Raw genomic sequence first — 13,896 nt, 5'->3', positions numbered from 1 at the left:
AGCTGAATCCAGTCCCACTGGGTGCTCCAGGGGTCCTGGGGCACAGAGGGCAGCAGCCAGTGGGAAGGACCACAGCAGCACAGGGAGGAGAGCCTGGGTTAGGGAGGAAAGAGGCAAAAGAGCTTAAACCAGGACTCGTTCTAACTGAGCTCTGCAGAGCCCCAGGTGGAACTGGACTCCATGTGATGAGCACAGAGCTGTGGGGAAAAATCTGGGAACTTCAGCATATCCTGCTGGATCTGGGATGATTTCTGCACTGCTTTGTGCTGCAGGAGCTGGGTGACACTGCAGTGACACAAGCCATGGCCACAGCAGTGACATCCCCTGCTCGGAACTGCTCTTCAGAGAAACACAGAAACGATGACACCACCCTCAGTGAACAGCTTTTACAGCAGCTGGGGACAGCAGCTAAATCTCCAAACCAAACCCTGCCAGCCTTTAAAGAGATGATAATTTCACAGATACACAGAGCAGATCTTTTCACAGAGCAGACCATTATAAACTGGTGTGATGTTTTTTTGTTAAGTAAGGCAGGTATGTTTTGGCCTGAACTTTATCACATGGCTTGCAGAGCTACCAGAGAGAACAGGAGGGGATCAGAGCCCAGCATATTCCCCTGGGAAGGAACCAGTGTGGAAGGCAGGTCAGTTAAGGTGAGGAGACACAAACCATCCTTCCAGCTCACCTTGCATGATGTCATCGTGCCAGCAGTAGGTGAACTGCCCGTCCTCCCCACACACGTCCAGGCCACCCAGGTAGATCTTGTCTGGCTGGCAGTCCTTGAGCTCGATGAGCTTGCCCAGGCCCGTGAGGAACTCGGTGTAGCGGTAGGAGCCGTGCTCGTTGGACAGGATGGCAATCTCGTTGTTGCTCTGGGACACAGGGACATGCCACGTGTCACACTCAGTGCCAGCAGCACTGCACCAGCACCAGAAACCCCTTCTGGGATTAGGTGATTGCCTTCAGAGAAAGGTTTCATGCAGGCGCTGATTTTTAGCGCAGGAAATTAAGGAAAAGGAAGGTTGCTGCAGGAGCAGGGCAAATCCCACAGCTGGAGCAGGGAAACCCCACAGCTGGAGAGATTCCCCACAAGGATTCAGGCCCCTGCACACACTCACCTGGCCCTCCCCAACGTAGAGCACTGCAATCTTGTGTGTGTCATAGGATGGGATCTGATCCAGGAGCTGCACCGACCTCTCAAACGTCTGCAACCAAAGCAGAGACCTCACCTGAGCAGCCTGGGAGGTGCCTCCCAACCCAAACCATCCCAGCATTCTGCCAGCTTTAAAAAATCCCCTCCACAACCCCAACACAGAGATCTCCCACCTGTGGCACTGCTGGTAGGAAACACCTTTAAACTGCAGCACCAGAGCTGGATATATGTAACTATCATCTGCATTCCAAGAAAGTCATGAGGTTAAAAAAAATGAAGGATTTGTACAACTCCTTGCTTACCTCATTTGGTAACAAGAGGGGTTTGTTGTTTTCATCACCAAAGAAGGGGGAGTGGTACAACTGTAAAAACACAAAGCTGAAGGAGAGAAGGAGGGAGAGGTCTGTTACCATAAAAATTAAGTCAGTTTTGATCTGCTGGAGGTAAGAACGTTATGTACAGCAGAAAAATGGGAGGAATTAAAATGCTAATAGGGTATTATTCATCTTTTAGAGACACTCTGAGTGCCTGGACTACCTGCAGTTTGCAACAGACCCCTGTCAGAAAAACAATGCTGTTTCAAACAGCAGCAGCCACACAAATTCCCTGTTCAAAGGCAGGGAATGGAGGAGCAGGAGTGCCCTCCACAGCTCTGGGGACATTTCTAGGCTCACAGACACATGATTGTACAGACATTTGCATTTTACCTGCCCTCAATCAGATGAAAATTGTCTCATCATGTAATTTTGGACAGGTTCAAAAAGCAATTATTAAAACCCTTATTTTCCTTCTTAGGATTTTGTACATTCTATTTCTTGAAATGCAAAACTAGCAATCCACCCCGTTCACAGCAAAATTAACTCTGGATAACCTGTAGTCAAGCCATAGCCCCTAAATTAGGTATATTAAGTAGAGGAGGAATCTACCCATCTATTTCTTTCACCATTTGGGAGTTCTGTCTCCTAAGTTCATTTGATGGTGGTGTGCTCAACCCGTCTGCATCAGCTCCTGAATAAAGCAGGAGCTTTATTCAGACTGGCACAGGAGTGGCATTCAGGTGGCACGAGTTCAGCTCTCCACTTAGCTCCATATACAAATTTTTAGAGTCACAAAAGTGTTTATGGAGAAAAATGCTTTTGTTTGTAAGAGGTGATAATGTGAATAATTAATTCTTTTATCGGAAGCTGTGCAGCCCGCCCGAAGGAGCCGTGATGGAGCAGCTCAGGGGCTCTGCACCCACCTGGGGTTTATCCCAGGGACTTTCTCCGTGTTGGACGCTGCTGCCCTGCCCTTGAACGCGTCTCTGTCGATCCTCTTGCCCCTCCTGGACGGGGCGGAATCAGAGATGGTGTAGCCCCGCGGCCGGTGGCCCGAGGGCGAGCGGGGCGAGGTGACAGCCGCGGTGCCACCGCCCTGCCCGCCGGCCCTGCCGTCCTCTGCCCTGCCCAGCCAGCCGCCCAGGCCTTCCCCTTCCAGGTTCCCCGACTGGGATTTGGATTTCACTTCCGTGCTCAGCCTGCGCGGCACCTCCCGCCCGTTGGCGTCCTTGAGCACCTCCTGCAGCGTCTGCAGCTCCGGGGAGGAGCTGGACTTGCTGAGGGGCTGTGAGGGCTGGAAGGAGAGCTCCTCCAGCGCCCGGCCCTCCTCCCGCCCGATGGGGATCCCGCCCTCCGACAGCTCCTCCGACTTCAGCGACTTGTCCTCCTGGCTGGACGTGGAGGAGGACTGGGGAAAAAAAAAAAAAAAAAAAAAGATTAACAGTTTCCATGGAATCAGAGAATCCCGGGATGGTCTGGGTTGGGACAGACCTGAATGCTCATCCCATGGTTGCTCCAAGCCCCCAGTGTCCAACCTGGCCTTGGGCACTGCCAGGGATCCATGGCAGCCACAGCTGCTCTGGGCACCCTCTGCCAGGGCCTGCCCACCCTGCCAGGGAACGATTCCTTCCTTTTCCTGACTGCCAGAATAAAAGCCAACAACAGCAAGGCTCAAGTCACCCCAATACTTCCAAGGAATGTGGGCAGGAAGGAGCACAAAGCAATGTGGATCGAGGTCCCTGATAAACGAGGATTTTCCCCTGAACCCCCCCAGTGCCATCAGCGAGCAGTTTCTGAGGGCGCCATGAGGGACTTCATGGCCATTCCCCCCTGGCTGTGAGGCCCTGCTCGCCCTGGGCCTGTCCTTACCCTGCTGTACGAGTCCTGGGCTTTTCCAAACCTCTCCTCGCTCAGGACGTGCTCGGAACACGAGGTCTCCACGTCCTCGCTCTCGGGGGACTCGGCGGGGGACTCGGCCTCCCTGAGCTCCATGTCGCCCGGGCTGCCCTCCTCCAGCACCACGGCGGATTCTAGGGAGACACGGGCACGGCAGCTGAGGAGGGGGGACACGGGGACAGGCCCCCCATCTCTCCTCTCCTCTCAAGTACCAGCCTTTTCCCTACGGGATCTCAACGGAAGGCCATGCCCAGTGAGTGCCCTGGCATCTCTTGGCACGTCAGACTCGCTCCTGGCTGCCCTTTCTCCAGGGAATAAATCACCTCGCCCTCACAGCCTGCCTTGGGCCAAGGAAGTGCAGCTGTTTTTTCCAATTTGTTGCTGATGGACAACAGGGCACTGGATGAGGAAACGGGACCTTGGACGTGGGTTACCAGGACAGACAGGAACTACAGAGATGTAGGAAAGTATGGGATAAAAGCTCACTGGAGACATCAGCTCTCAAAGGGAGCTTTTCTTGTACAGAAATGCAACGCTCCCATGCCTTGAGGCCTACAAGGAGATAAGAAATTTTCCCAGGAGCCATTTCCTTGCAGTTTGGCAGCTTTCCTAGAACGTCTCGGGAGAAGCAGAACAATTCAGCCCTGAACATGTGGAAGGACGAGAGCAGGGGTGACAGGGGCACCGGTGGCATCTGCTCAGACACACAGGGAGTGGAACCACACTGACAAAAAAGCTCCGTGGAAGCCCTGCCTACGTGGAGGATTTAACCTTGGATCTGCTCCAGGCACTGACCACAGGGATGAGTCTGACCAAAGGCTCCTCCTGGCCTTGCTTTTTGTCCTGAGGAAAAGGCTGGAGAACAGGAGGCTTCCCATTATGCACACAAGGGACTGGAAGACCAATCTGAAAGGCCAAGATTTGTTTTCCAAAATAATAACAATAAAAGTAATAAAACCAAAAATTAGCACACACAAAAAATATAAAGAAAATCAGCAAAATTAAAAAAAAATATACAAAGAAAAAAAATCACTAAAGCAGCTTTTCCTGGATTGATTTCAGCTCGCAGGACCAAAGTTATTTCAAAGAAGCAATTAAGAGTTAGCATTGCACACACAAACCTTCTAAAAATACAAAACAAACCAAAAGGAACCAAAACAACGTGCTGATCTGGTTAGCTGTCCAAGCCAGAACACACCTGCAGATACCCAGTGCTGCCAAGCTCCCCTCCTACAGCACTGCCAAGACTGCTGGTGCTTTGAAACAACCCAAGCACTAATTATTCCTTAGGTGGGAAGAGAATAACAGGAGCAGGGGGAAGTACAGAAAAATATTGAACTGCAGCAGCTTTGTGTTGCTTTGAGAGGCCTCTGACAGCAACCAGCAGCAGCTCAGAACACCCCACTGCTGTGCTGGGAATTTTCCAGTGAAGGAAAGAGGCAGAAAGACATTTGAACCCTCTAATTAAAATCACAGAGCATTGCAGGTTATCAAAGCAATGCAGGTGTTGTGCTCATAAGGTGTGTAATTTGATCTCCACTTCATTTAATTATGAAATAAATTTTACTGAAGTGGAGAACAATTTTACGTTATTATAGAGCTTCTAAAAGGTAGAATTTAGCAGGTTTTCTGCTGAAATATATTTCTTTTTTTATTTAAAAAGCTCTTAACCAGGCTCCATGCTGGCTGAACGTTATCCATATATGAAATATATACATATTATCAGCTGCTTTTATCTTTCTGTGCCCAATTCTGGCAGATCCCTGTGGGCTGGGCAGCTCCAAGGGGAGCCTGTCCTGCAGCACACGCTGCTCTCCTCACAGCTGGGAGCTTTTCCACTGGGCAGAACACAAAGCCAATTGGAAAATCAAGCTGCAAATGAAGAATTAATTAATCCAGCCACGTTTTGACAGGTCATTTAACACTGGCCTCATGACTCACAAGCCATCCCAGCTAAAAGCAAAGTTGCTTTGAGGAACTGTCTGCACTTGCAAATGTTGGATCTGGCTTGGACTTCTTCATGCTAGTCAAGATCCCATTTGTTGAGAGTGATGAGACTGGGGACAGACAGGAGACATGGAAGGGGAAAATGAGGGATGAGGGATACATTTTCTATGAATCAGAGGTGTTCTTCTATGGCAATACTGTTTGGTTGGTTTTTTCCTTAAAGATATATAAATATACCTGCCCAGGATATGCTCCTGTGCAACTTCCCTTGACAACTGGACTGGTACATGGAAGAGAAAGAGGCCACTGCAAAGGGAAATCAAGTGAGCAGCTACATCAAAAGGAAGGAGAGACTATATGAAAAAAATATAAAAAAATTAAAAAGCACAGAGTTTAAAATGTAACCAAGAGCCTAGTTTAAAACAAACAAATAAATAAATGAAACAAAGGAAAGAACAAGCTGGGATAAGCTCACCAGATGCCAAAGGGATACTTTAAGGGCACAAGGTCTCAACACGAATAAGGAGGAATAAACACATCCAACAGTGCAGGCTCCAACTGCTCCCTTTGCAGAATGCATTTTGTGAGGCTTAGGAACAGAAAATCCCTTCCTGCTATCCCAGCACACACAGGAAACCAGGCTGAGCCTTTCCTGACCTGCACAGGATCACTTTTAAACCCACAGAAGAGTCTGAAAAATCTGGGTAAAGACTCACAGAGGTTTAACCTCTAAAGAGGCAGAACAGGCATGTGACAGTGGGACAGCAAAACTTCTTCCAGTCACTGCCCAGCCAGCTCCAGCAAGCCTGGTTAACAAGGATGGGGCCAAAGTGATTCCCAGACTGGCACAGGAGTGGCATTCAGGTGGCACGGGTTCAGCTCTCCACTTAGCTCCACATACCACAAATTTTTAGAGTCACAAAAGTGTTTACAGAGAATAATTTGTTTGTTTGTTTGTAAGAGGTGATAATTTGGTTTTGGCTCCAATTTTGTGTTTACACGTTCTAAAATACTAAAACACACCCTGCCCCGCTTAAAGCTGAAAACTGGCATTTTAACCAGATTTCCAGACAATCCATCCCATTTTCCCCAGCAAAGCCTGGTCTGCTGGTACCACTGCTCAATTCTGATGGTGCCTGCAGTGCTCAGAGCCTCAGTGTTGGATATCACCAGTAAGAGCTCGAGCAGGGACTGCAGAAAGCTTTAAAAACTGCACCTGTTGGTCAACACCAATCTCCCAACATTAACAACTTTTTAAGAGGAACTAGCACCACATTAAATAGAGTGAAAATCCTTGGCCACTGTGTTAAAATCAAGCCAGCAAGTGAAACTCGAGTGGTTCAACTGCAGGCTGAACAGTCCTCTTCAGAGGTGGGTAAATCCAAGAGGATTTGCATTCTGCTGTAAAAGCCAGAGGCAGCCAACTCCTCCTGGCTGGCAAGGGTTGGAACAGGCCATGCCCCAGGAACCTGCAGCTCCGAGCACCCAACACAGACTCCCAAACCGAAGACAAATGGAAATGGAAACACTGCATGGAAAGATCCATCCACAAGTGGGATGCCCAGATCAGCCCCAAACAAGTGGGAGAGGGAACAAATCCATGACTTTGTTCATTTTCATTTGGGGAACACACCAACCACACGACTCCTCCAAAGCCGCTCCGTTACTCCCCCGTCCTCCTGTTCCCCCACGCGCCAGCAGAAGCAAGGAGGAAGGGAATTTTTCACTTCTAGGGACAAGAACTGCCTGCCTCTCTCACTGCTGGCCCCCCTCACACTCCCAGCTGCTCTGGCAGCCCTGCAGGGACCCAGCAGAGCCCGGAGCTGTCCCGCCCTGCCAGCAGCCCCCACCTGTGTTGGAGCGCTGCAGCAGCGAGGGCTTGGCCGTGCCCGTGGCCAGGCTGGAGGAGGGCACGGACAGGGATTTGTACAGAGCTGTCTCCCGGTGCTCCTTGAAGCGTTCTGCAGCCATCAGGGCGTTGGAGAGCTCCTGCAGGGGCATGTTGTTGATGTCTGAGGAGAAGGGGCTCAGCGGGTTCTCCAGGCTCATCAGCCAGCTCGTGTTGCCTACACCAGACAAGGGGGGAAGTGGTCAGTACTCCCAGCTCTCCCACAGGTGACAGCTCCTGTTGGAAATGCTCACATTGTTTTGGAACTTGCAGGTAAAAAAGCCAAACGGAGCAAGTTCTGAGTTCTTCAGCAGAATGATTTGATTCATTTGCTACTCCCAGTGCTCTGCACTTCACCCCAAGCTCAAATCCACCCCTGGTAACTCACTGCTACAGCAGATTCCCAAAGCCATCCAAAACACCCAGGTGTCCTAATTAACACCAGGTCAGTTATTTTCTCATGAAACAGCTTTCAGTTGAAGCAGGTCATTCCTGTTAATCTCGTGGAACACACTGGTGTTCACACATTTTGATCTTGAACAGGTTGCTACTCCTTCCCTAAGAGCAAACACAACTGAGCTGCCCAGACTTGTGGCTGCCCCTGGATCCCTGGCAGAGTCCCAGGCTGGACAGGGCTTGGAGCAGCCTGGGACAGTGGAAGGTGTCCCTGCTATGGCAGGGGTGGCACTGGATGGCCTTTAAGGTCCCTTCCAACCCAACCTTTCCCACAGTTCTACAGTTTCAAAAGGCAGTAAGCCACAAAGAGATTAATTTACAACTAAATATGGATTTTTCTCGTTTCCCCAGGCTCTGGTCTCTCCCCAGGATCCCACCCCACACAGGTACCCACCTGTGGGCCTGCGCACCAGGATCTCTGCCCAGCCCTGGGTCAGCAGTGGCACATAGGCAGCCAAGTTGGCTTTTTCCTTCTGCAGGGCTGTCTGTGGAGCAGGACTGGCCTTCTCTGGGCGGGCTGCAGCAGCAGGAGGGCCCTGTGTCCCTTGGGAAGTTGAGCCACTGGGAAAATGGGAGGCTGAGCTGTCTAAGGCACCAACACGTAAGGCATGACCACCTGGCAGGACAGACACAATCCAAGGGAGAGACACGCTTAGTCAGCCCCAAAAATATCTCAGGAATGAGGCTTTTAGCCTCTTCTAGCAGCTGCATACACAATATACTGGTTTTATTTCCCTTGTCATTACAATTATTGTTGTTACTATTATTTCATTTTAATTATTAAACTTGCTCTTCTCTCAATCCACAAATTTTCTTCCTTTTCCCCTTCCAACTCTCTCCTCCATCTCCCTGTGGGGGACAAAGTGAGCACCTAGCTGAGGCTTAGCTGCCAGCTGGGGTTAAACCACAAAGAGAATTTGATGTTCCATGTGTTCTTTATAAACCAGTTTATGTGATCACCAAAGCTCTCCTGCAAAGAGAGGGAAGCAGGAGGAGCCCCACCACACCTAAAGCCAACAGCTCCTGCTACCTGCTCCTCATTAAACACCAGACAGCTCCAGATCTCTAATTAGCTCAGACACAGGAAGCACCTAGACCTTCAAGCTGTGGCAAGGAGAGCCCAGGAATGGCAGGGAGAGCCCAGGACGGGAACTCACCCGACATGGATCGGACTCTGTTGCGGGAGCTCCTGCAAACCTGCTGCCCAGGCTGGGATTCCAGCTTGGCTGGAGCCTCCTTGGTCTGTCTCACTTGCAAAACAGGGTCTGAGCTGTAGGAAAGGAGATATTGGTGATGTTGAGGGAGGAGTCAGCCGTGCTGGACAAATTAAACATTCCTCTTATGCTACAAAGATGTAGCAGTGGTTTAGGTGACTTTGTCAGGTGGAGAGTTCCAGAAATGGGAGCAACACCTACCTTGATTCTGGGGTGCTCTGGAATTCTCCAGAGTCCAGGCCAAGCAGAGACCTTGTCCCTGTTCCAACACTTGTAGTGATGGTCACCAGCTTGTTACCAACCAGCCATGTCTTGGTCCTTCCTCCAGCCAGCAGAAACTCCCCCACGGGAGACCTGGGAACACATCTGGGATGAACATTTCTCAGGAGGCAGAGAACAGAGCTGGTGACATTAAAGATGCAGGAGGTGCTGCCTGCTCTCCTTCTTTACAGAGCATTTGTGCCACCCCCCTTGGCTGCCCACATCCCCATTACCCATCAGAGTGATGGATGAGCTGCTGCAGCACACTGGGATTATCCTGCAAGGACATGGAGCAAAGCCCTGCTCCCACACCATCAGGGCATCTCCTCCAGACAGGTCCTGGCTGAGGCAAAGATTGCTTCTCTCCAGTGGATTTGACAGAACCACAGAATGGCTTGGATTTGAGGAACCCTGAAGTCCATCCAGTGCCACCTCCTGCCACGGCAGGGACACCTTCCCCTGTCCCAGGCTGCTCCAAGCCCCATTCAACTGGCCTGGAACACTTCCAGGGATGGGGCATCCTCTGGAAAATCCATTCCAGGGTCTCATCATCCTCACAGGAAAAAAATCCTTCGAAGTATCCCACCTATTCCTGCCCTCTGGCAGTGGAAGCCATTCCCTGTGTCCTGTTCCTACACCCCTTGTCCCCAGTCCCTCTCCAGCTCTCCTGCAGCCCCTCCAGGCACAGGAAGGGGCTCTGGGACCTCACCACAGCCTTCCTTCATCTCACCTCCTTTTTAGCCAAGATTTTATCAGTGAGGAAAGGCTTCAGAGCCTGAGCCTCCCAGAATCCCAACATTTTTCCACCAATAAGGTGAAACATGAACCTGAATCCCACCCCGTGTCCCTGACTGACCTCTTGGGCACAGCGGTGAAGTTGGAGAAGACGTATCGAGCCATCATGTCCAGGCAGGTCTCTGTCAGCTCCAGGTGCAGGTTTTTCAAGTTGTCATCAGCCTGAGCCATGGAGTTTTCATCTGCAGAGCCCAGGCTGGAGCTGGTGATGGACGTTTGGATGCGGCTGGAAGAGAAAGTCCCCAGGTGCCAGATGAGATGGCACCACGTCCCCGTCCCCACGGGCGGCGGGACGCGGCCCCTGCTGTGCATGCACGTGCCAGCCAGCACACCCAGGCCTTGGGAAACAGATTTTGGGATCAGCCTCGTGCTGTGCTTCCCAGGCTGTCGTTGCAGGAAGGGGATTTTCTCTGGAGAGACTCCAGTGCCAGCTGGCCAGGCCAGCGCTCTCTGACATGGTGGCCCATGGGCAAGTGCACCAAGCAAGGAGAGAGTGGCAGCTTTGAGCTCCTAATCTATGCTGAGGGCAAGCATCCCATGACCAGCACCAGCTTCCCAGGCAGCAGGTTGCCCATGAGCCAGAAACTGGGGCACTCCAGACGTCACTTTATAATCCTGTGGTTTGCTGTTTTCTCTGTTGCATCTCTTCCGTTTATTGGTGTTTTCCCCTCCAAATTCAATGGCTATGTAAAACCTAATTTAACTTGAAACAGGAAAAAACATTGCACTCTGAACAGGAAATTGGCACAAGAATAGAGAGAAGGTCTGCCTTCAAATCAGCCAAATCAGCAAAGCAGGTTAAGACCGTTTCTGTTCTAGGCTGGATTGCAATATTTTATAAAGACAATTCCTTATGTCATTGTAATACAGACTAAGCTGAGGCACATCTAAAATTGTTATCATGTGGCAACTTCTTTGGCTTCATTAAGGGCAATTATCTGAACTTTTCGTTGCTACCATTTACATGGAAAGGCAAGAGAAGAAAATCACCTCATGATTAATGGGGAAATCAGGGAATCCTGGAAGGGTTTGGGTTGGAAGGGACCTCAAAGCCCATCCAGTGCCACCCCTGCCATGGCAGGGACACCTCCCACTGTCCCAGGGTGCCCCAAGCCCCATCCAGCCTGGCCTGGGACACGGCCAGGGATCCAGGGGCAGCCACAGCTGCTCTGGGCACCTGTGCCAGGGCCTGCCCACCCTCCCAGGGAAGAATTTCTCCCATAACATGAAGTGTCAGAACTATAATTGCAATTCAGTCACTTCAGCCTCTCTCCCCCAAACACCACATAGAGCCAAAAATTAAAAAAAATTAAAATCAAGTTCCACTGACAGCAATCCTGCAGGTTAAGGCACAAATCTTCAGGTTCAGCAGTTTACCACTCAAGGGAAGTGATCCAGAAATATGTTTTAAAAACTGGCATCAATTATTTCTCATCTTTCATTAGAGCAGATCAATGCTTGCCATCAAAACCTGTCACTCAACCAAATCAATCACTGAAATGAAATCTTGTTTCCCTTAGTTGTGAAAGCAACAATTCATGTGGGCTGAGCACATCCCTCACTGCCCTCTGGAAAGACAAATCCAGGTTTTTCATGGCATCATTCTTGAGACCAGGACATTTCATCAGCTCCTCCAGAAGAACAAATCCTAAACTGAAGAACTAGACTGGAACTAGACTAGAACTAGACTGGAAGAAGGGCTCTCCATGACTTTGCAGAGCTTCCAGAGCCTCTCCTGAACCAAATCCCTGCTTGAGAGGCTCAAGTTTTAGTGAGCTGCACCCAGGATTCTCACTTGTGCAGAATGCAACCTTTTTCCTTTTTTTGTGCATGGGTTTTTTTGTTTGTTTGGGGTTTTTTTCCCCCCTTCACCACCTTTACTTTGAGAATAGAATCTTTGATTGCTAAAGCACCAGAGAACGTGGCAAGGTGACCACAGACACCCAGGGTGTGACGTGGCCTTGGGAAGCCTCGGGATGCTTTCCCAAAACCCTCGCCTATGGCTGAGGCCAGTTTTTGATGGGATAACCAAGTCATGCAAGCATCCCACATGCAAATCCACCCTGCTTCCACCCACCCTCGCAGCAAAACCTCCAAGGGCCCAGCTGCTCTTGGATTGTCCCCATCCAAAGTGCCTCTACCTGCGGACCACATGTTCAGACACACTGATGCTGCGGGATCGGAAGGCATCAACTGCAGAGGGTTCTTTCAGCTCTTTCACTGGAGGAGAGTTATTCAAGCCTTGCTTTGCATTTTTGGCTAGTCTTAAACTACTATGTGGAGAAGCACCAAGCCCCAAAAGAGGTCACAGAAGGGAGGAAACCATTGTAGGGATGTAGGTTGAAAGGTCACAGTCACAGGGTCAATATTGGGGGATCCCGGAGGGTGATGGAAAATAAAACAAATGCCAAAAAAAAAAAAGGGAAACAAAAATTAAAACATACAAACAAGCAGAGCTGAAAGCATTAAAAAGACAAACCACATTTTGAAAACAAGATTTTAAATGTGCTACAAAACAAATGAAATTAGTACAAGTTAAAAGAAAAAAACTGGTTGAAATGAGAGTTGGAATACTGGGCTGTTCAGCAAAGGCAAGGGCACCTGGGGGCTCTCTGGGCACAAATTCCTCAAGGCTGAGGAGTTTTGTGCACTTCAACCCCCTCTTGTTTTGCCCCAACTCACCATGACTCAACACCTGAGGGCTTCCACAGATCCTCAAATGCTTTACCTGGACTAGGTTGCAGCAGTTTTTAATGACAGACAGGAACCACGACACCCATCTCTGTCCACACTAAGCCTAGACCAAAGCTGAGCTCTCCCCCAAGTCACACCACACCCAGGACCTCCCAGAGGTGTCCCTCAGCCCAGCTCGAGGCCCTGGAGTCACTGAGCCTCCTGGTCCAGACCCTGCCACACTGCAGAGCCAACAAACACCCCTGGGGATGCTCCTGTGCCACCCCAGCTGCCTCAGCCCGGGCTCCAGGGAACCCCCTGGGCTCTGGGCTGGCACAGAAAGGAAATTACTGTGCACACTGGCAAGTGCCAGGAACACGTGGGAGATGGCAGCAATTAAGATCTAAGAGGCACTTTAATTAGTCACTGAGATGCAGCCAGGCTCAGGGCTAATTTGGGCAGAACAGTTGGTCCAGCAGCTCCCATCCCCAGGGATAAAATGCAGGCACTAAATTAACCCTTCTGGCTCTTTCTAAACACAATTTATTTGCCATCCTCATCTCAGTGAGCTCTTACATCTCAGACTGCCACCTGGAGGGATCAGAATTTCTTTGTCCTTCTCCCAGATCACTTTTGGCCACAACTGCTGCAGAGAGCACAGGCTCATGGATCATCCCCTACACCAACATCAGGACATCCAGCAGCCCTGGGAACTGCTGGGATCGTTATCCCTTGGAACACCCAGCACCTCAGCTATGGCAGGGAAACATTCTTTGGGCTTCAGGACTGAAAACCAAGCCCAGAAGCTTCTCAGGCAAGGAAACTGGAATCTGCTCCAGGCCCTTCCTCTGTGCCCTGGCCAGAATCCATGCTCAGCCAGGCAGTGGCACCCTGCTATTCCAGTGCTTTGGGCACTGCCTGAGTATAGCCACACTCCTCAGCAGAGATTTCTGTGGAAAGTGATCCAGCAAAAGCCTTTAGAGACAGTAGTATTCCAACCTGGTAGAATTTAACAGGTTTTTAAAGGGAGAAAAAAGAAAAAAAAAAGATTAGTTGGAATTCTAATTGGAGAGATGAGTGTCAAAAGCCTTCTCTGCCAAGTTTCTGGATGAAAGAGGAGGAGATGGGAGAGATGAAACACAACACAAGGCTAACAGCTGCAGCAGTAGGGCAGGGATGGTGTTTCTGCACTGCAAGACTGCTGCAGCCTTGCAGGTGAAGTAGAGGCACTTTCCCCAGGGCTCAGATGCCACCACGTGCTCACTGCTCACAACACCAAAGCAAGTTAAGTGAACC

The 13,896-nt window shown here is 50.3% G+C and overlaps 1 protein-coding gene across 6 annotated transcripts in view; it reads right to left on the bottom strand.

Moving 5' to 3' along the window:
* The window catches only part of TSC2 (TSC complex subunit 2), a 32,442-nt gene that overhangs the window by 3,306 nt on the left and 15,240 nt on the right, over positions 1-13,896 (bottom strand). The window contains exons 26-37 of one of the 6 annotated variants that reach the window (XM_059861178.1): positions 12,069-12,200; positions 9,989-10,153; positions 9,073-9,225; positions 8,815-8,927; positions 8,052-8,273; positions 7,164-7,379; positions 5,551-5,619; positions 3,340-3,500; positions 2,394-2,878; positions 1,456-1,531; positions 1,119-1,205; positions 686-872 (exon numbers count right to left, since the gene is read on the bottom strand). In XM_059861178.1, the coding sequence (XP_059717161.1) occupies positions 686-872; positions 1,119-1,205; positions 1,456-1,531; positions 2,394-2,878; positions 3,340-3,500; positions 5,551-5,619; positions 7,164-7,379; positions 8,052-8,273; positions 8,815-8,927; positions 9,073-9,225; positions 9,989-10,153; positions 12,069-12,200 (2,066 nt within the window). The remainder of the gene's footprint in view (positions 1-685; positions 873-1,118; positions 1,206-1,455; positions 1,532-2,393; positions 2,879-3,339; positions 3,501-5,550; positions 5,620-7,163; positions 7,380-8,051; positions 8,274-8,814; positions 8,928-9,072; positions 9,226-9,988; positions 10,154-12,068; positions 12,201-13,896) is intronic. The other 5 variants (XM_059861179.1, XM_059861180.1, XM_059861181.1 and 2 more) reach the window with 5 other exon arrangements.

The sequence above is a fragment of the Haemorhous mexicanus genome, chromosome 17, assembly GCF_027477595.1.
Source record: "Haemorhous mexicanus isolate bHaeMex1 chromosome 17, bHaeMex1.pri, whole genome shotgun sequence".
Taxonomy (NCBI): domain Eukaryota; kingdom Metazoa; phylum Chordata; class Aves; order Passeriformes; family Fringillidae; genus Haemorhous; species Haemorhous mexicanus.
This window is presented reverse-complemented; position numbering and strand designations above follow the sequence as displayed.